The 23,474-nt window shown below is 33.7% G+C and overlaps 1 protein-coding gene across 1 annotated transcript in view; it reads left to right on the top strand.

The window, feature by feature from the left end:
- The window catches only part of LOC125682840 (multiple epidermal growth factor-like domains protein 6), a 90,933-nt gene that overhangs the window by 56,010 nt on the left and 11,449 nt on the right, over nucleotides 1–23,474 (top strand). The window contains exons 17-38 of the mRNA XM_056147618.1: nucleotides 776–910; nucleotides 1,007–1,144; nucleotides 2,041–2,175; nucleotides 2,272–2,409; nucleotides 4,500–4,634; nucleotides 4,731–4,868; nucleotides 5,765–5,899; nucleotides 5,996–6,133; nucleotides 8,224–8,358; nucleotides 8,455–8,592; nucleotides 10,673–10,807; nucleotides 10,904–11,041; nucleotides 11,915–12,076; nucleotides 12,169–12,306; nucleotides 14,395–14,529; nucleotides 14,626–14,763; nucleotides 16,845–16,979; nucleotides 17,076–17,213; nucleotides 19,288–19,422; nucleotides 19,518–19,655; nucleotides 21,751–21,885; nucleotides 21,982–22,119. Coding sequence (XP_056003593.1) covers nucleotides 776–910; nucleotides 1,007–1,144; nucleotides 2,041–2,175; nucleotides 2,272–2,409; nucleotides 4,500–4,634; nucleotides 4,731–4,868; nucleotides 5,765–5,899; nucleotides 5,996–6,133; nucleotides 8,224–8,358; nucleotides 8,455–8,592; nucleotides 10,673–10,807; nucleotides 10,904–11,041; nucleotides 11,915–12,076; nucleotides 12,169–12,306; nucleotides 14,395–14,529; nucleotides 14,626–14,763; nucleotides 16,845–16,979; nucleotides 17,076–17,213; nucleotides 19,288–19,422; nucleotides 19,518–19,655; nucleotides 21,751–21,885; nucleotides 21,982–22,119 — 3,030 coding nt within the window. The remainder of the gene's footprint in view (nucleotides 1–775; nucleotides 911–1,006; nucleotides 1,145–2,040; nucleotides 2,176–2,271; nucleotides 2,410–4,499; nucleotides 4,635–4,730; nucleotides 4,869–5,764; nucleotides 5,900–5,995; nucleotides 6,134–8,223; nucleotides 8,359–8,454; nucleotides 8,593–10,672; nucleotides 10,808–10,903; nucleotides 11,042–11,914; nucleotides 12,077–12,168; nucleotides 12,307–14,394; nucleotides 14,530–14,625; nucleotides 14,764–16,844; nucleotides 16,980–17,075; nucleotides 17,214–19,287; nucleotides 19,423–19,517; nucleotides 19,656–21,750; nucleotides 21,886–21,981; nucleotides 22,120–23,474) is intronic.

The raw sequence follows: 23,474 nt of genomic DNA on the forward strand, positions 1-23,474 counted from the left end.
GGAAATCCACTACATTTTTATTTTTGGAAGAGATTACAATTTCGGTATTTTATATAGGGAAAAATAATGATAATGTGGGGGTACCCCACGGCTTTCCATAATGAATGGATTATATGCGCACTATTTATTCCTGCGTAAGGAAGTCTGAGCCACGGATTCAAAACAAATTCAATCATCTGGTTCTACAATACTGGGGATCATCTCCACATTAAGTGAAAAGAAGACGTATGAGATAAATACAACATCTATAATGGCGTATTTTGAGATTTTGGTTTATCGGCAAGCCTCGCAAATAAATACACCATATCAACTCGTTGGATAAACCAAATATCAAAACACGCAATATAGATATCCTCTATGTATCTTTTGTACACAGAAAAAGCTCGTAAAGATATCATCGTGGGTTGAATCTATGGATGGTGATAACGATGGATGGGTATTCAAATTTTGGAATGTCTAACTTTATCTAAAATATTAATAAAGCCTTACAATGAAATATAGTTGTTTTAAACTTTGTATTATGATAAAATTAGTCTGTAGTCTATATAATTGCCGTGTACGATTCTCGGGTTTTAATATTTAATAGATAAACATTTAATTGTGTAATATTTCATTGTCTCATAATCCATACTATTTATCCTCACATTATATATTTATATTTCATTGTTAATTCAAACAGTATTTTACTCTGCAAATATTTTTCTAGGAGTATCCTGTGATTAGTTTCTAAGAATTTGATTGTGTTTTATAAGACTTACCTCCCAATTCTACAAAGGTTGTCCTGTACCCGGTTACTACGGACTTAACTGTTCCATTCCTTGTGATGATACAAACTGTCGATACTGTCACTCAGAGACTGGAGCCTGTTACAGATGTAAACCTGGATACCAGGGACATCAGTGTAAACTACGTATGTCTGTTTCAGTGTTATGTACATTTTTCAACTAACTTGTTTCGCGTTCTTCAGGATTGTCCTTTGTTATTCCATGAGGTATTTCATTCGTAGCTTGCAGTCCTCAGTATTACGGAGAACTATGTAAGGAGACCTGTGGTAGCTGTAGTGACGGAATGACGTGTAACCATGTTGATGGAACCTGCACAAACGGATGTGACGTCGGATTCTATGGAGAGGAGTGTAAAACACGTATGTCACTGATATTTAAAATGTTAAGCCACTTTGAAGTTTTTAATGATATAAGAAATTATTTGGTGAAAGAGTCAGATTAAAATGCATCTTCGAATTATAAAGACGGTGGTTTGTTGAGGAAAAGGATCTACATTTTTATTTTTGGAAGAGATTAAAATTTCGGTATTTTATATAGGGAAAAATAATGATAATGTGGGGGTACCCCACGGCTTTCCATAATGAATGGATTATATCCACACTATTTTTTCCTGCGTAAGGAAGTCTTGGCCACGGATTCAAAACAAATTCAATCATCTGGTTCTACAATACTGGGGATCATCTCCAAATTAAGTGAAAAGAAGACGTATGAGATAAATACAACATCTTTAATGGCGTATTTTGAGATTTTGGTTTATCGGCAAGCCTCGCGAATAAATACACCATATCAACTCGTTGGATAAACCAAATATCAAAACACGCAATATAGATATCCTCTATGTATCTTTTGTACACAGAAAAAGCTCGTAAAGATATCATCGTGGGTTGAATCTATGGATGGTGATAACGATGGATGGGTATTCAAATTTTGGAATGTCTAACTTTATCTAAAATATTAATAAAGCCTTACAATGAAATATAGTTGTTTTAAACTTTGTATTATGATAAAATTATTCTGTAGTCTATATAATTGCCGTGTACGATTCTCGGGTTTTAATATTTAATAGATAAACATTTAATTGTGTAATATTTCATTGTCTCATAATCCATACTATTTATCCTCACATTATATATTTATATTTCATTGTTAATTCAAACAGTATTTTACTCTGCAAATATTTTTCTAGGAGTATCCTGTGATTAGTTTCTAAGAATTTGATTGTGTTTTATAAGACTTACCTCCCAATTCTACAAAGGTTGTCCTGTACCCGGTTACTACGGACTTAACTGTTCCATTCCTTGTGATGATACAAACTGTCGATACTGTCACTCAGAGACTGGAGCCTGTTACAGATGTAAACCTGGATACCAGGGACATCAGTGTAAACTACGTATGTCTGTTTCAGTGTTATGTACATTTTTCAACTAACTTTTTTCGCGTTCTTCAGGATTGTCCTTTGTTATTCCATGAGGTATTTCATTCGTAGCTTGCAGTCCTCAGTATTACGGAGAACTATGTAAGGAGACCTGTGGTAGCTGTAGTGACGGAATGACGTGTAACCATGTTGATGGAACCTGCACAAACGCATGTGACGTCGGATTCTATGGAGAGGAGTGTAAAACACGTATGTCACTGAAATTTAAAATGTTAAGCCACTTTGAAGTTTTTAATGATATAAGAAATTATTTGGTGAAAGAGTCAGATTAAAATGCATCTTCGAATTATAAAGACGGTGGTTTGTTGATGAAAAGGATCGGGGATTGAACCCGGGTCGTCCACGTGAAAATCGAACACGCTAACCATTGCGCTAGTGAAGATCGTTGCTTCAATAAGAAAATGACAGTATTAATAGTATCGATATCAATTTGAATGCATGTAGAAGTACATATGTATGTTCCACTTATAAAGTATATAGATAAAGAAATAGGGGAAAACAAATTGAATTGATATCAAAATATATATAACCGTTATACAATCTCAGTTACTCCTTTGTCCCGAGGAAATAAAATATGAGAAAATTAATGATTTGTAGTATTAAGCAGATTGAAAAGTTTTTTCTTCACTCATAACAAATGTACATGTATTACATGTACGTTATGCATTCCCTGTACATAGTTCTGCATGCATGAAGGATTATAAAATGCTGATATTGAGAAAATATCGAAATAACGCACGGAACAAATACAAGAGATCATTTGAAGAATGAAATCTCATTTTTAAGCTGTAAAAAGTGGGAAAAAAATAATTGAGTAATCTGGGGATTGAACCTGGGTCGCCCGCATGAAAATCCACTACGCTAACCAGTAGGCTAGCGAGGACCTCGCTTCAAAACGAAAATTACGAATATCTAGAGTTTGGTTTGATCAATTTAAAAACAAATATCATATTCAGCATTCTATAAAGAATCTCTATTTATCTCACCTTTATCAAAGAAAAACATTAAGAAAGAAAAAAGTTGAAAAAATCCATTTTTCAAATTCTCTTCCGGTAGCGAGCGGAAGTGATGACGACGTACGAAATAGTGATTCTGCAAATCTATAAGTCATGTTCTATCATCTCTAATAAGTCTCCAGTTCATATCTTTAGCCCTTCCTGTAGATCACTCGCGGACAAAGTTCCATTGGAAAATCAGGAAATTGTCCATAACTTGGAACCGAAATGGAATTTTCCCAATTTTTTTTTGTGATAAACAAAGTTCATAATATAATGCATTTTTCTTGAAAGTTTCACTGAAAACCACTTTACAGTTTTCGAGAAAACTCCTGCACAAAATTTGGTAAAAAAAATTAATAATAATGATAACTAGAAACTTGTTGCCATAGCAACAAGAAGGTATTCCGTTGTTTCCGTGTCCAGTAGATAACTTTAAATTCTTCATTTGTTATCAAGTGAGAAAAAATATTCGAGTAATCTGGGGATTGAACCCGGGTCGCCCGCATGGAAATCCACTACATTTTTATTTTTGGAAGAGATTACAATTTCGGTATTTTATATAGGGAAAAATAATGATAATGTGGGGGTACCCCACGGCTTTCCATAATGAATGGCTTATATCCACACTATTTTTTCCTGCGTAAGGAAGTCTTAGTCACGGATTCAAAACAAATTCAATCATCTGGTTCTACAATACTGGGGATCATCTCCAAATTAAGTGAAAAGAAGACGTATGAGATAAATACAACATCAATAATGGCGTATTTTGAGATTTTGGTTTATCGGCAAGCCTCGCGAATAAATACACCATATCAACTCGTTGGATAAACCAAATATCAAAACACGCAATATAGATATCCTCTATGTATCTTTTGTACACAGAAAAAGCTCGCAAAGATATCATCGTGGGTTGAATCTATGGATGGTGATAACGATGGATGGGTATTCAGATTTTGGAATGTCTAACTTTATCTAAAATATTAATAAAGCCTTACAATGAAATATAGTTGTTTTAAACTTTGTATTATGATAAAATTAGTCTGTAGTCTATATAATTGCCGTGTACGATTCTCGGGTTTTAATATTTAATAGATAAACATTTAATTGTGTAATATTTCATTGTCTCATAATCCATACTATTTATCCTCACATTATATATTTATATTTCATTGTTAATTCAAACAGTATTTTACTCTGCAAATATTTTTCTAGGAGTATCCTGTGATTAGTTTCTAAGAATTTGATTGTGTTTTATAAGACTTACCTCCCAATTCTACAAAGGTTGTCCTGTACCCGGTTACTACGGACTTAACTGTTCCATTCCTTGTGATGATACAAACTGTCGATACTGTCACTCAGAGACTGGAGCCTGTTACAGATGTAAACCTGGATACCAGGGACACCAGTGTAAACTACGTATGTCTATTTCAGTGTTATGTACATTTTTCAACTAACTTTTTTCGCGTTCTTCACGATTGTCCTTTCCTATTCCATGATGTATTTCATTCGTAGCTTGCAGTCCTCAGTATTACGGAGAACTATGTAAGGAGACCTGTGGTAGCTGTAGTGACGGAATGACGTGTAACCATGTTGATGGAACCTGCACAAACGGATGTGACGTCGGATTCTATGGAGAGGAGTGTAAAACGCGTATGTCACTGAAATTTAAAATGTTAAGCCACTTTGAAGTTTTTAATGATATAAGAAATTATTTGGTGAAAGAGTCAGATTAAAATGCATCTTCGAATTATAAAGACGGTGGTTTGTTGATGAAAAGGATCTACATTTTTATTTTTGGAAGAGATTACAATTTCGGTATTTTATATAGGGAAAAATAATGATAATGTGGGGGTACCCCACGGCTTTCCATAATGAATGGATTATATCCGCACTATTTTTTCCTGCGTAAGGAAGTCTGAGCCACGGATTCAAAACAAATTCAATCATCTGGTTCTACAATACTGGGGATCATCTCCAAATTAAGTGAAAAGAAGACGTATGAGATAAATACAACATCTTTAATGGCGTATTTTGAGATTTTGGTTTATCGGCAAGCCTCGCGAATAAATACACCATATCAACTCGTTGGATAAACCAAATATCAAAACACGCAATATAGATATCCTCTATGTATTTTTTGTACACAGAAAAAGGTCGTAAAGTTATCATCGTGGGTTGAATCTATGGATGGTGATAACGATGGATGGGTATTCAGATTTTGGAATGTCTAACTTTATCTAAAATATTAATAAAGCCTTACAATGAAATATAGTTGTTTTAAACTTTGTATTATGATAAAATTATTCTGTAGTCTATATAATTGCCGTGTACGATTCTCGGGTTTTAATATTTAATAGATAAACATTTAATTGTGTAATATTTCATTGTCTCATAATCCATACTATTTATCCTCACATTATATATTTATATTTCATTGTTAATTCAAACAGTATTTTACTCTGCAAATATTTTTCTAGGAGTATCCTGTGATTAGTTTCTAAGAATTTGATTGTGTTTTATAAGACTTACCTCCCAATTCTACAAAGGTTGTCCTGTACCCGGTTACTACGGACTTAACTGTTCCATTCCTTGTGATGATACAAACTGTCGACACTGTCACTCAGAGACTGGAGCCTGTTACAGATGTAAACCTGGATACCAGGGACATCAGTGTAAACTAGGTATGTCTGTTTCAGTGTTATGTACATTTTTCAACTAACTTGTTTCGCGTTCTTCAGGATTGTCCTTTGTTATTCCATGAGGTATTTCATTCGTAGCTTGCAGTCCTCAGTATTACGGAGAACTATGTAAGGAGACCTGTGGTAGCTGTAGTGACGGAATGACGTGTAACCATGTTGATGGAACCTGCACAAACGCATGTGACGTCGGATTCTATGGAGAGGAGTGTAAAACACGTATGTCACTGAAATTTAAAATGTTAAGCCACTTTGAAGTTTTTAATGATATAAGAAATTATTTGGTGAAAGAGTCAGATTAAAATGCATCTTCGAATTATAAAGACGGTGGTTTGTTGATGAAAAGGATCGGGGATTGAACCCGGGTCGTCCACGTGAAAATCGAACACGCTAACCATTGCGCTAGTGAAGATCGTTGCTTCAATAAGAAAATGACAGTATTAATAGTATCGATATCAATTTGAATGCATGTAGAAGTACATATGTATGTTCCACTTATAAAGTATATAGATAAAGAAATAGGGGAAAACAAATTGAATTGATATCAAAATATATATAACCGTTATACAATCTCAGTTACTCCTTTGTCCCGAGGAAATAAAATATGAGAAAATTAATGATTTGTAGTATTAAGCAGATTGAAAAGTTTTTTCTTCACTCATAACAAATGTACATGTATTACATGTACGTTATGCATTCCCTGTACATAGTTCTGCATGCATGAAGGATTATAAAATGTTGATATTGAGAAAATATCGAAATAACGCACGGAACAAATACAAGAGATCATTTGAAGAATGAAATCTCATTTTTAAGCTGTAAAAAGTGGGGAAAAAATATTTGAGTAATCTGGGGATTGAACCTGGGTCGCCCGCATGAAAATCCACTACGCTAACCAGTAGGCTAGCGAGGACTTCGCTTCAAAACGAAAATTACGAATATCTAGAGTTTGGTTTGATCAATTTAAAAACAAATATCATATTCAGCATTCTATAAAGAATCTCTATTTATCTCACCTTTATCAAAGAAAAACATTAAGAAACAAAAAAGTTGAAATAATCCATTTTTCAAATTCTCTTCCGGTAGCGACCGGAAGTGATGACGACGTACGAAATAGTGATTCTGCAAATCTATAAGTCATGTTCTATCATCTCTAATAAGTCTCCAGTTCATATCTTTAGCCCTTCCTGTAGATCACTCGCGGACAAAGTTCCATTGGAAAATTAGGAAATTGTCCATAACTTGGAACCGAAATGGAATTTTCCCAATTTTTTTTTGTGATAAACAAAGTTCATAATATAATGCATTTTTCTTGAAAGTTTCACTGAAAACCACTTTACAGTTTTCGAGAAAACTGCTGCACAAAATTTGGTAAAAAAATTTAATAATAATGATAACTAGAAACTTGTTGCCATAGCAACAAGAAGGTCTTCCGTTGTTTCCGTGTCCAGTAGATAACTTTAAATTCTTCATTTGTTATCAAGTGAGAAAAAATATTCGAGTAATCTGGGGATTGAACCCGGGTCGCCCGCATGGAAATCCACTACATTTTTATTTTTGGAAGAGATTACAATTTCGGTATTTTATATAGGGAAAAATAATGATAATGTGGGGGTACCCCACGGCTTTCCATAATGAATGGCTTATATCCACACTATTTTTTCCTGCGTAAGGAAGTCTTAGTCACGGATTCAAAACAAATTCAATCATCTGGTTCTACAATACTGGGGATCATCTCCAAATTAAGTGAAAAGAAGACGTATGAGATAAATACAACATCAATAATGGCGTATTTTGAGATTTTGGTTTATCGGCAAGCCTCGCGAATAAATACACCATATCAACTCGTTGGATAAACCAAATATCAAAACACGCAATATAGATATCCTCTATGTATCTTTTGTACACAGAAAAAGCTCGTAAAGATATCATCGTGGGTTGAATCTATGGATGGTGATAACGATGGATGGGTATTCAGATTTTGGAATGTCTAACTTTATCTAAAATATTAATAAAGCCTTACAATGAAATATAGTTGTTTTAAACTTTGTATTATGATAAAATTAGTCTGTAGTCTATATAATTGCCGTGTACGATTCTCGGGTTTTAATATTTAATAGATAAACATTTAATTGTGTAATATTTCATTGTCTCATAATCCATACTATTTATCCTCACATTATATATTTATATTTCATTGTTAATTCAAACAGTATTTTACTCTGCAAATATTTTTCTAGGAGTATCCTGTGATTAGTTTCTAAGAATTTGATTGTGTTTTATAAGACTTACCTCCCAATTCTACAAAGGTTGTCCTGTACCCGGTTACTACGGACTTAACTGTTCCATTCCTTGTGATGATACAAACTGTCGATACTGTCACTCAGAGACTGGAGCCTGTTACAGATGTAAACCTGGATACCAGGGACACCAGTGTAAACTACGTATGTCTATTTCAGTGTTATGTACATTTTTCAACTAACTTTTTTCGCGTTCTTCACGATTGTCCTTTCCTATTCCATGATGTATTTCATTCGTAGCTTGCAGTCCTCAGTATTACGGAGAACTATGTAAGGAGACCTGTGGTAGCTGTAGTGACGGAATGACGTGTAACCATGTTGATGGAACCTGCACAAACGGATGTGACGTCGGATTCTATGGAGAGGAGTGTAAAACGCGTATGTCACTGAAATTTAAAATGTTAAGCCACTTTGAAGTTTTTAATGATATAAGAAATTATTTGGTGAAAGAGTCAGATTAAAATGCATCTTCGAATTATAAAGACGGTGGTTTGTTGATGAAAAGGATCGGGGATTGAACCCGGGTCGTCCACGTGAAAATCGAACACGCTAACCATTGCGTTAGTGAAGACCGTTGCTTTAATAAGAAAATGACAGTATTAATACTATCGATATTAATTTGAATGCATTTAGAAGTACATATGTATGTTCCAGTTATAAAGTATATAGATAAAGAAATAGGGAAAACAAATTGAATTGATATCAAAATATATATAACCGTTATACAATCTCAGTTACTCCTTTGTCCCGAGGAAATAAAATATGAGAAAATTAATGATTTGTAGTATTAAGCAGATTGAAAAGTTTTTTCTTCACTCATAACAAATGTACATGTATTACATGTACATTATGCATTCCCTGTTCATAGTTCTTCATGCATGAAGGATTATAAAATGTTGATATTGAGAACATATCGAAATAACGCACGGAACAAATACAAGAGATCATTTGAAGAATGAAATCTCATTTTTAAGCTGTAAAAAGTGGGAAAAAAATATTTGAGTAATCTGGGGATTGAACCCGCATGAAAATCCACTACGCTAACCAGTAGGCTAGCGAGGACCTCGCTTCAAAATGAAATTACGAATATCTAGAGTTTGGTTTGATCAATTTAAAAACAAATATCATATTCAGCATTCTATAAAGAATCTCTATTTATCTTACCTTTATCAAAGAAAAACATTAAGAAACAAAAAAGTTGAAAAAATCCATTTTTCAAATTCTCTTCCGGTAGCGACCGGAGGTGATGACGACGTACGAAATAGTGATTCTGCAAATCTATAAGTCATGTTCTATCATCTCTAATAAGTCTCCAGTTCATATCTGTAGCCCTTTCTGTAGATCACTCGCGGACAAAGTTCTATTGTAAAATGAGGAAATTGTCCATAACTTGGAACCGAAATGGAATTTTCCCAATTTTTTTTGTGATAAACAAAGTTGATTATATAATGCATTTTTACTGAAAGTTCCACTGAAAACCACTTTACAGTTTTCGAGAAAACTGTTGCACAAAATTTGGTAAAAAAAAAATATAATAATAATGATAACTAGAAACTTGTTGCCATAGCAACAAGAAGGTCTTCCGTTCTTTCCGTGTCCAGTAGATAACTTTAAATTCTTCATTTGTTATCAAGTGGGAAAAAATATTCGAGTAATCTGGGGATTGAACCCGGGTCGCCCGCATGAAAATCCACTACATTTTTATTTTTGGAAGAGATTACAATTTCGGTATTTTATATAGGGAAAAATAATGATAATGTGGGGGTACCCCACGGCTTTCCATAATGAATGGATTATATGCGCACTATTTTTTCCTGCGTAAGGAAGTCTGAGCCACGGATTCAAAACGAATTCAATCATCTGGTTCTACAATACTGGGAATCATCTCCAAATTAAGTGAAAAGAAGACGTATGAGATAAATACAACATCTATAATGGCGTATTTTGAGATTTTGGTTTATCGGCAAGCCTCGCGAATAAATACACCATATCAACTCGTTGGATAAACCAAATATCAAAACACCCAATATAGATATCCTCTATGTATCTTTTGTACACAGAAAAAGCTCGTAAAGATATCATCGTGGGGTTAATCTATGGATGGTGATAACGATGGATGGGTATTCAGATTTTGGAATGTCTAACTTTATCTAAAATATTAATAAAGCCTTACAATGAAATATAGTTGTTTTAAACTTTGTATTATGATAAAATTAGTCTGTAGTCTATATAATTGCCGTGTACGATTATCGGGTTTTAATATTTAATAGATAAACATTTAATTGTGTAATATTTCATTGTCTCATAATCCATACTATTTATCCTCACATTATATATTTATATTTCATTGTTAATTCAAACAGTATTTTACTCTGCAAATATTTTTCTAGGAGTATCCTGTGATTAGTTTCTAGAATTTGATTGTGTTTTATAAGACTTACCTCCCAATTCTACAAAGGTTGTCCTGTACCCGGTTACTACGGACTTAACTGTTCCATTCCTTGTGATGATACAAACTGTCGATACTGTCACTCAGAGACTGGAGCCTGTTTCAGATGTAAACCTGGATACCAGGGACATCAGTGTAAACTACGTATGTCTATTTCAGTGTTATGTACATTTTTCAACTAACTTGTTTCGCGTTCTTCAGGATTGTCCTTTGTTATTCCATGATGTATTTCATTCGTAGCTTGCAGTCCTCAGTATTACGGAGAACTATGTAAGGAGACCTGTGGTAGCTGTAGTGACGGAATGACGTGTAACCATGTTGATGGAACCTGCACAAACGGATGTGACGTCGGATTCTATGGAGAGGAGTGTAAAACGCGTATGTCACTGAAATTTAAAATGTTAAGCCACTTTGAAGTTTTTAATGATATAAGAAATTATTTGGTGAAAGAGTCAGATTAAAATGCATCTTCGAATTATAAAGACGGTGGTTTGTTGATGAAAAGGATCTACATTTTTATTTTTGGAAGAGATTACAATTTCGGTATTTTATATAGGGAAAAATAATGATAATGTGGGGGTACCCCACGGCTTTCCATAATGAATGGATTATATGCGCACTATTTTTTCCTGCGTAAGGAAGTCTGAGCCACGGATTCAAAACGAATTCAATCATCTGGTTCTACAATACTGGGAATCATCTCCAAATTAAGTGAAAAGAAGACGTATGAGATAAATACAACATCTTTAATGGCGTATTTTGAGATTTTGGTTTATCGGCAAGCCTCGCGAATAAATACACCATATCAACTCGTTGGATAAACCAACTATCAAAACACGCAATATAGATATCCTCTATGTATCTTTTGTACACAGAAAAAGCTCGTAAAGATATCATCGCGGGGTGAATCTGTGAATGGTGATAACGATGGATGGGTATTCAGATTTTGGAATGTCTAACTTTATCTAAAATATTAATAAAGCCTTACAATGAAATATAGTTGTTTTAAACTTTGTATTATGATAAAATTAGTCTGTAGTCTATATAATTGCCGTGTACGATTCTCGGGTTTTAATATTTAATAGATAAACATTTAATTGTGTAATATTTCATTGTCTCATAATCCATACTATTTATCCTCACATTATATATTTATATTTCATTGTTAATTCAAACAGTATTTTACTCTGCAAATATTTTTCTAGGAGTATCCTGTGATTAGTTTCTAAGAATTTGATTGTGTTTTATAAGACTTACCTCCCAATTCTACAAAGGTTGTCCTGTACCCGGTTACCACGGACTTAACTGTTCCATTCCTTGTGATGATACAAACTGTCGATACTGTCACTCAGAGACTGGAGCCTGTTACAGATGTAAACCTGGATACCAGGGACATCAGTGTAAACTACGTATGTCTGTTTCAGTGTTATGTACATTTTTCAACTAACTTGTTTCGCGTTCTTCAAGATTGTCCTTTGTTATTCCATGAGGTATTTCATTCGTAGCTTGCAGTCCTCAGTATTACGGAGAACTATGTAAGGAGACCTGTGGTAGCTGTAGTGACGGAATGACGTGTAACCATGTTGATGGAACCTGCACAAACGGATGTGACGTCGGATTCTATGGAGAGGAGTGTAAAACGCGTATGTCACTGAAATTTAAAATGTTAAGCCACTTTGAAGTTTTTAATGATATAAGAAATTATTTGGTGAAAGAGTCAGATTAAAATGCATCTTCGAATTATAAAGACGGTGGTTTGTTGATGAAAAGGATCGGGGATTGAACCCGGGTCGTCCACGTGAAAATCGAACACGCTAACCATTGCGCTAGTGAAGATCGTTGCTTCAATAAGAAAATGACAGTATTAATAGTATCGATATCAATTTGAATGCATGTAGAAGTACATATGTATGTTCCACTTATAAAGTATATAGATAAAGAAATAGGGAAAACAAATTGAATTGATATCAAAATATATATAACCGTTATACAATCTCAGTTACTCCTTTGTCCCGAGGAAATAAAATATGAGAAAATTAATGATTTGTAGTATTAAGCAGATTGAAAAGTTTTTTCTTCACTCATAACAAATGTACATGTATTACATGTACGTTATGCATTCCCTGTACATAGTTCTGCATGCATGAAGGATTATAAAATGTTGATATTGAGAAAATATCGAAATAACGCACGGAACAAATACAAGAGATCATTTGAAGAATGAAATCTCATTTTTAAGCTGTAAAAAGTGGGAAAAAAATATTTGAGTAATCTGGGGATTGAACCTGGGTCGCCCGCATGAAAATCCACTACGCTAACCAGTAGGCTAGCGAGGACCTCGCTTCAAAACGAAAATTACGAATATCTAGAGTTTGGTTTGATCAATTTAAAAACAAATATCATATTCAGCATTCTATAAAGAATCTCTATTTATCTCACCTTTATCAAAGAAAAACATTAAGAAACAAAAAAGTTGAAATAATCCATTTTTCAAATTCTCTTCCGGTAGCGACCGGAAGTGATGATGACGTACAAAATAGTGATTCTGCAAATCTATAAGTCATGTTCTATCATCTCTAATAAGTCTTCAGTTCATATCTTTAGCCCTTCCTGTAGATCAATCGCGGACAAAGTTCCATTGGAAAATGAGGAAATTGTCCATAACTTGGAACCGAAATGGAATTTTCCCAATTTTTTTTGTGATAAACAAAGTTGAATATATAATGCATTTTTTCTGAAAGTTCCACTGAAAACCACTTTACAGTTTTCGAGAAAACTGTTGCACAAAATTTGGTAAAAAAAAATAATAATAGTGATAACTAGAAACTTGTTGCCATAGCAACAAGAAGGTCTTCCGTTCTTTCCGTGTCCAGTAGATAACTTTAAATTCTTCATTTGTTATCAAGTGGGAAAAAATATTCGAGTAATCTTGGGATTGAACCCGGGTCACCCGCATGAAAATCCACTACATTTTTATTTTTGGAAGAGATTACAATTTCGGTATTTTATATAGGGAAAAATAATGATAATGTGGGGGTTCCCCACGGCTTTCCATAATGAATGGATTATATGCGCACTATTTTTTCCTGCGTAAGGAAGTCTGAGCCACGGATTCAAAACAAATTCAATCATCTGGTTCTACAATACTGGGAATCATCTCCAAATTAAGTGAAAAGAAGACGTATGAGATAAATACAACATCTTTAATGGCGTATTTTGAGATTTTGGTTTATCGGCAAGCCTCGCGAATAAATACACCATATCAACTCGTTGGATAAACCAAATATCAAAACACCCAATATAGATATCCTCTATGTATCTTTTGTACACAGAAAAAGTTCGTAAAGATATCATCGTGGATTGAATCTATGGATGGTGATAACGATGGATGGGTATTCAGATTTTGGAATGTCTAACTTTATCTAAAATATTAATAAAGCTTTACAATGAAATATAGTTGTTTTAAACTTTGTATTATGATAAAATTAGTCTGTAGTCTATATAATTGCCGTGTACGATTCTCGGGTTTTAATATTTAATAGATAAACATTTAATTGTGTAATATTTCATTGTCTCATAATCCATACTATTTATCCTCACATTATATATTTATATTTCATTGTTAATTCAAACAGTATTTTACTCTGCAAATATTTTTCTAGGAGTATCCTGTGATTAGTTTCTAAGAATTTGATTGTGTTTTATAAGACTTACCTCCCAATTCTACAAAGGTTGTCCTGTACCCGGTTACTACGGACTTAACTGTTCCATTCCTTGTGATGATACAAACTGTCGATACTGTCACTCAGAGACTGGAGCCTGTTTCAGATGTAAACCTGGATACCAGGGACACCAGTGTAAACTACGTATGTCTATTTCAGTGTTATGTACATTTTTCAACTAACTTGTTTCGCGTTCTTCACGATTGTCCTTTGTTATTCCATGAGGTATTTCATTCGTAGCTTGCAGTCCTCAGTATTACGGAGAACTATGTAAGGAGACCTGTGGTAGCTGTAGTGACGGAATGACGTGTAACCATGTTGATGGAACCTGCACAAATGGATGTGACGTCGGATTCTATGGAGAGGAGTGTAAAACGCGTATGTCACTGAAATTTAAAATGTTAAGCCACTTTGAAGTTTTTAATGATATAAGAAATTATTTGGTGAAAGAGTCAGATTAAAATGCATCTTCGAATTATAAAGACGGTGGTTTGTTGATGAAAAGGATCGGGGATTGAACCCGGGTCGTCCACATGAAAATCGAACACGCTAACCATTGTGTTAGTGAAGACCGTTGCTTCAATAAGAAAATGACAGTATTAATACTATCGATATTAATTTGAATGCATGTAGAAGTACATATGTATGTTCCACTTATAAAGTATATAGATAAAGAAATAGGGAAAACAAATTGAATTGATATCAAAATATATATAACCGTTATACAATCTCAGTTACTCGTTTGTCCCGAGGAAATAAAATATGAGAAAATTAATGATTTGTAGTATTAAGCAGATTGGAAAGTTTTTTCTTCACTCATAACAAATGTACATGTATTACATGTACGTTATGCATTCCCTGTACATAGTTCTGCATGCATGAAGGATTATAAAATGTTGATATTGAGAAAATATCGAAATAACGCACGGAACAAATACAAGAGATCATTTGAAGAATGAAATCTCATTTTTAAGCTGTAAAAAGTGGGGAAAAAATATTTGAGTAATCTGGGGATTGAACCCGCATGAAAATCCACTACGCTAACCAGTAGGCTAGCGAGGACCTCGCTTCCAAATGAAAATTACGAATATCTAGAGTGTGGTTTGATCAATTTAAAAACAAATATCATATTCAGCATTCTATAAAGAATCCTTATTTATCTTACCTTTATCAAAGAAAAACATTAAGAAACAAAAAAGTTGAAAAAATCCATTTTTCAAATTCTCTACCGGTAGCGACCGGAGGTGATGACGACATACGAAATAGTGATTCTGCAAATCTATAAGTCATGTTCTATCATCTCTAATAAGTCTCCATTTCATATCTTTAGCCCTTCCTGTAGATCACTCGCGGACAAAGTTCCATTTGAAAATCAGGAAATTGTCCATAACTTGGAACCGAAATGGAATTTCCCCAATTTTTTTTTTTTTGATAAACAAAGTTCATAATATAATGCATTTTTCCTGAAAGTTCCACTGAAAACCACTTTACAGTTTTCGAGAAAACTGCTGCACAAAATTTGGTAAAAAAAAAAATAATAATGATAACTAGAAACGTATTGCCATAGCAACAAGAAGGTCTTCCGTTCTTTCCGTGTCCAGTAGATAACTTTAAATTCTTCATTTGTTATCAAGTGAGAAAAAATATTCGAGTAATCTTGGGATTGAACCCGGGTCGCCCGCATGAAAATCCACTACATTTTTATTTTTGGAAGAGATTACAATTTCGGTATTTTATATAGGGAAAAATAATGATAATGTGGGGGTACCCCACGGCTTTCCATAATGAATGGATTATATGCGCACTATTTTTTCCTGCGTAAGGAAGTCTGAGCCACGGATTCAAAACAAATTCAATCATCTGGTTCTACAATACTGGGGATCATCTCCAAATTAAGTGAAATAAAGGCGTATGAGATAAATACAACATCTATAATGGCGTATTTTGAGATTTTGGTTTATCGGCAAGCCTGGCGAATAAATACACCATATCAACTCGTTGGATAAACCAAATATCAGAACACGCAATATAGATATCCTCTATGTATCTTTTGTACACAGAAAAAGCTCGTAAAGATATCATCGTGGGTTGAATCTATGGATGGTGATAACGATGGATGGGTATTCAGATTTTGGAATGTCTAACTTTATCTAAAATATTAATAAAGCCTTACAATGAAATATAGTTGTTTTAAACTTTGTATTATGATAAAATTATTCTGTAGTCTATATAATTGCCGTGTACGATTCTCGGGTTTTGATATTTAAAAGATAAACATTTAATTGTGTAATATTTCATTGTCTCATAATCCATACTATTTATCCTCACATTATATATTTATATTTCATTGTTAATTCAAACAGTATTTTACTCTGCAAATATTTTTCTAGGAGTATCCTGTGATTAGTTTCTAAGAATTTGATTGTGTTTTATAAGACTTACCTCCCAATTCTACAAAGGTTGTCCTGTACCCGGTTACTACGGACTTAACTGTTCCATTCCTTGTGATGATACAAACTGTCGATACTGTCACTCAGAGACTGGAGCCTGTTTCAGATGTAAACCTGGATACCAGGGACACCAGTGTAAACTACGTATGTCTATTTCAGTGTTATGTACATTTTTCAACTAACTTGTTTCGCGTTCTTCACGATTGTCCTTTGTTATTCCATGAGGTATTTCATTCGTAGCTTGCAGTCCTCAGTATTACGGAGAACTATGTAAGGAGACCTGTGGTAGCTGTAGTGACGGAATGACGTGTAACCATGTTGATGGAACCTGCACAACCGGATGTGACGTCGGATTCTATGGAGAGGAGTGTAAAACGCGTATGTCACTGAAATTTAAAATGTTAAGCCACTTTGAAGTTTTAAATGATATAAGAAATTATTTGGTGAAAGAGTCAGATTAAAATGCATCTTCGAATTATAAAGACGGTGGTTTGTTGATGAAAAGGATCGGGGATTGAACCCGGGTCGTCCACATGAAAATCGAACACGCTAACCATTGTGTTAGTGAAGACCGTTGCTTCAATAAGAAAATGACAGTATTAATACTATCGATATTAATTTGAATGCATGTAGAAGTACATATGTATGTTCCACTTATAAAGTATATAGATAAAGAAATAGGGAAAACAAATTGAATTGATATCAAAATATATATAACCGTTATACAATCTCAGTTACTCCTTTGTCCCGAGGAAATAAAATATGAGAAAATTAATGATTTGTAGTATTAAGCAGATTGAAAAGTTTTTTCTTCACTCATAACAAATGTACATGTATTACATGTACGTTATGCATTCCATGTACATAGTTCTGCATGCATGAAGGATTATAAAATGTTGATATTGAGAAAATATCGAAATAACGCACGGAACAAATACAAGAGATCATTTGAAGAATGAAATCTCATTTTTAAGCTGTAAAAAGTGGGGGAAAAATATTTGAGTAATCTGGGGATTGAACCCGCATGAAATTCATCTACGCTAACCAGTAGGCTAGCGAGGACCTCGCTTCCAAATGAAAATTACGAATATCTAGAGTGTGGTTTGATCAATTTAAAAACAAATATCATATTCAGCATTCTATAAAGAATCCTTATTTATCTTACCTTTATCAAAGAAAAACATTAAGAAACAAAAAAGTTGAAAAAATCCATTTTTCAAATTCTCTACCGGTAGCGACCGGAGGTGATGACGACATACGAAATAGTGATTCTGCAAATCTATAAGTCATGTTCTATCATCTCTAATAAGTCTCCATTTCATATCTTTAGCCCTTCCTGTAGATCACTCGCGGACAAAGTTCCATTTGAAAATCAGGAAATTGTCCATAACTTGGAACCGAAATGGAATTTCCCCAATTTTTTTTTTTTGATAAACAAAGTTCATAATATAATGCATTTTTCCTGAAAGTTCCACTGAAAACCACTTTACAGTTTTCGAGAAAACTGCTGCACAAAATTTGGTAAAAAAAAAAATAATAATGATAACTAGAAACTTGTTGCCATAGCAACAAGAAGGTCTTCCGTTCTTTCCGTGTCCAGTAGATAACTCTAAATTCTTCATTTGTTATCAAGTGAGAAAAAATATTCGAGTAATCTGGGGATTGAACCCGGGTCGCCCGCATGGAAATCCACTACATTTTTATTTTTGGAAGAGATTACAATTTCGGTATTTTATATAGGGAAAAATAATGATAATGTGGGGGTACCCCACGGCTTTCCATAACGAATGGATTATATGCGCACTATTTTTTCCTGCGTAAGGAAGTCTGAGCCACGGATTCAAAACAAATTCAATCATCTGGTTCTACAATACTGGGGATCATCTCCAAATTAAGTGAAATAAAGGCGTATGAGATAAATACAACATCTATAATGGCGTATTTTGAGATTTTGGTTTATCGGCAAGCCTCGCGAATAAATACACCATATCAACTCGTTGGATAAACCAAATATCAGAACACGCAATATAGATATCCTCTATGTATCTTTTGTACACAGAAAAAGCTCGTAAAGATATCATCGTGGGTTGAATCTATGGATGGTGATAACGATGGATGGGTATTCAGATTTTAAAATGTCTAACTTTATCTAAAATATTAATAAAGCCTTACAATGAAATATAGTTGTTTTAAACTTTGTATTATGATAAAATTATTCTGTAGTCTATATAATTGCCGTGTACGATTCTCGGGTTTTGATATTTAAAAGATAAACATTTAATTGTGTAATATTTCATTGTCTCATAATCCATACTATTTATCCTCACATTATATATTTCATTGTTAATTCAAACAGTATTTTACTCTGCAAATATTTTTCTAGGAGTATCCTGTGATTAGTTTCTAAGAATTTGATTGTGTTTTATAAGACTAACCTCCCAATTCTACATAGGTTGTCCTGTACCCGGTTACTACGGACTTAACTGTTCCATTCCTTGTGATGATACAAACTGTCGATACTGTCACTCAGAGATTGGGGCCTGTTACAGATGTAAACCTGGATACCAGGGACATCAGTGTAAACTACGTATGTCTGTTTCAGTGTTATGTACATTTTTCAACTAACTTGTTTCGCGTTGTTCAGGTTGTCTTTTGTTATTCCATGATGTATTTCATTCGTAGCTTGCAGTCCTCAGTATTACGGAGACCTCTGTAAGGAGACCTGTGGTAGCTGTAGTGACGGAATGACGTGTAACCATGTTGATGGAACCTGCACAAACGGATGTGACGTCGGATTCTATGGAGAGGAGTGTAAAACGCGTATGTCACTGAAATTTAAAATGTTAAGCCACTTTGAAGTTTTTAATGATATAAGAAATTATTTGGTGAAAGAGTCAGATTGAAATGCATCTTCGAATTATAAAGACGGTGGTTTGTTGATGAAAAGGATTGGGGATTGAACCCGGGTCGTTCACGTGAAAATCGAACACGCTAACCATTGCGCTAGTGAAGACCGTTGCTTCAATAAGAAAATGACAGTATTAATACTATCGATATTAATTTGAATGCATCTAGAAGTACATATGTATGTGCCACTTATAAAGTATATAGATAAAGAAATAGGGGAAAACAAATTGAATTGATATCAAAATATATATAACCGTTATACAATCTCAGTTACTCCTTTGTCCCGAGGAAAGAAAATATGAGAAAATTAATGATTTGTAGTATTAAGCAGATTGAAAAGTTTTTTCTTCACTCATAACAAATGTACCTGTTTTACATGTACGTTATGCATTCCCTGTACATAGTTCTGCATGCATGAAGGATTATAAAATGTTGATATTGAGAAAATATCGAAATAACGCACGGAACAATTACAAGACATCATTTGAAGAATGAAATCTAATTTTTAAGCTGTAAAAAGTGGGAAAAAATATTCGAGTAATCTGGGGATTGAACCCTGGTCGCCCGTATGAAAATCCACTACGCTAACCATTAGGTTAGCGAGGACCTCGCTTCCAAATGAAAATTACGAATATCCAGAGTTTGGTTTGATTAATTTAAAAACAAATATCATATTCAGCATTCTATAAAAAATTTCTATTTATCTCACCTTTATCAAAGAAAAACATTCAGAAACAAAAAAGTTGAAAAAATCCATTTTTCAAATTCTCTTCCGGTAGCGACCGGAAGTGATGACAACGTACGAAGTAGTGATTCTGCAAATCTATAAGTCATGTTCTATCATCTCTAATAAATCTCCAGTTCATATCTTTAGCACTTCCTGTAAATCACTCGCGGACAAAGTTCCATTTGAAAATCAGGAAATTGTCCATAACTTGGAACCGAAATGGAATTTTCCCAATTTTTTTTTTTTGTGATAAACAAAGTTCATAATATAATGCATTTTTCCCGAAAGTTTCACTGAAAACGACTTTACAGTTTTTGGAGAAAACTCCTGCACAAAATTTGGTAAAAAAAATAATAATAATGATAACTAGAAACTTGTTGCCATGGCAACAAGAAGGTCTTCCGTTCTTTCCGTGTCCAGTAGATAACTTTAAATTCTTCATTTGTTATCAAGTGGGAAAAAAATATTCGAGTAATCTGGGGATTGAACCCGGGTCGCCCGCATGAAAATCCACTACATTTTTATTTTTGGAAGAGATTATAATTTCGGTATTTTATATAGGGATTAAAATAATGATAATGTGGGGGTACCCCACGGCTTTCGATAATGAATGGATTATATGCGCACTATTTCTTTCTGCGTAAGGAAGTCTGAGCCACGGATTCAAAACAAATTCAATCATCTGGTTCTACAATACTGGGGATCACCTCCAAATTAAGTGAAAAGAAGACGTATGAGATAAATACAACATCTATAATGGCGTATTTTGAGATTTTGGTTTATCGGCAAGCCTCGCGAATAAATACACCATATCAACTCGTTGGATAAACCAAATATCAAAACACCCAATATAGATATCCTCTATGTATCTTTTGTACACAGAAAAAGCTCGTAAAGATATCATCGTGGGTTGAACATATGGATGGTGATAACGATGGATGGGTATTCAGATTTTGGAATGTCTAACTTTATCTAAAATATTAATAAAGCCTTATAATGAAATATAGTTGTTTTAAACTTTGTATTATGATAAAATTATTCTGTAGTCTATATAATTGGCGTGTACGATTCTCGGGTTTTAATATTTAATAGATAAACATTTAATTGTGTAATATTTCATTGTCTCATAATCCATACTATTTATCCTCACATTATATATTTATATTTCATTGTTAATTCAAACAGTATTTTACTCTGCAAATATTTTTCTAGGAGTATCCTGTGATTAGTTTCTAAGAATTTGATTGTGTTTTATAAGACTTACCTCCCAATTCTACAAAGGTTGTCCTGTACCCGGTTACTACGGACTTAACTGTTTCATTCCTTGTGATGATACAAACTGTCGATACTGTCACTCAGAGACTGGAGCCTGTTACAGATGTAAACCTGGATACCAGGGACATCAGTGTAAACTACGTATGTCTGTTTCAATGTTATGTACATTTTTCAACTAACTTGTTTCGCGTTCTTCAAGATTGTCTTTTGTTATTCCATGAGGTATTTCATTCGTAGCTTGCAGTCCTCAGTATTACGGAGAACTATGTAAGGAGACCTGTGGTAGCTGTAGTGACGGAATGATGTGTAACCATGTTGATGGAACCTGCACAAACGGATGTGACGTCGGATTCTATGGAGAGGAGTGTAAAACGCGTATGTCACTGAAATTTAAAATGTTAAGCCACTTTGAAGTTTTTAATGATATAAGAAATTATTTGGTGAAAGAGTGAGATTAAAATGCATCTTCGAATGATAAAGACGGTGGTTTGTTGATGAAAAGGATCGGGGATTGAACCCGGGTAATCCACGTGAAAATCGAACACGCTAACCATTGCGCTAGTGAAGATCGTTGCTTCAATAAGAAAATGACAGTATTAATACTATCGATATTAATTTGAATGCATGTAGAAGTACATATGTATGTGCAACTTATAAAGTATATAAATAAAGAAATAGGGAAAACAAATTGAATTGATATCAAAATATATATAACCGTTATACAATCTCAGTTACTCCTTTGTCCCGAGGAAAGAAAATATGAGAAAATTAATGATTTGTAGTATTAAGCAGATTGAAAAGTTTTTTCTTCACTCATAACAAATGTACATGTATTACATGTACGTTATGCATTCCCTGTACATAGTTCTGCATGCATGAAGGATTATAAAATGTTGATATTGAGAAAATATCGAAATAACGCACGGAACAAATACAAGAGATCATTTGAAGAATGAAATCTCATTTTTAAGCTGTAAAAAGTGGGGAAAAAATATTTGAGTAATCTGGGGATTGAACCCAGGTCGCCTGCATGAAAATCCACTACGCTAACCATTAGGCTAGCGAGGACCTCGCTTCAAAATGAAAATTACGAATATCTAGAGTTTGGTTTGATCAATTTAAAAACAAATATCATATTCATTATTCTATAAAGAGTCTCTATTTATCTTACCTTTATCAAAGAAAAACATTAAAAAAGAAAAAAGTTGAAAAAATCCATTTTTTAAATTCTCTTCCGGTAGCGACCGGAAGTGATGACGACATACGAAATAGTGATTCTGCAAATCTATAAGTCATGTTCTATCAACTCTAATAAGTCTACAGTTCATATCTTTAGCCCTTCCTGTAGATTACTCGCGGACAAAGTTCCATTTGAAAATCAGGAAATTGTTCATAACTTGGAACCGAAATGGAATTTTTGCAATTTTTTTTTTGTGATAAACAAAGTTCATAATAAAATGCATTTTCCCTGAAAGTTTCACTGAAAACTACTTTATAGTTTTCGAGAAAACTCCTGCAGAAAATTTGGTCCAAAAAAAAAATAATAAATAGAAACTTGTTCCCATGGCAACAAGAAGGTCTTCCGTTCTTTCCGTGTCCAGCAGATAACCTGAAATTCTTCATTTGTTATCAAGTGGGAAAAAATATTCGAGTAATCTGGCGATTGAACCAGGGTCGCCCGCATGAAAATCCACTACATTTTTATTTTTGGAAGAGATTACAATTTCGGT

This window comes from Ostrea edulis, chromosome 8 (assembly GCF_947568905.1).
Source record: "Ostrea edulis chromosome 8, xbOstEdul1.1, whole genome shotgun sequence".
NCBI classification, from domain to species: Eukaryota; Metazoa; Mollusca; class Bivalvia; order Ostreida; family Ostreidae; genus Ostrea; species Ostrea edulis.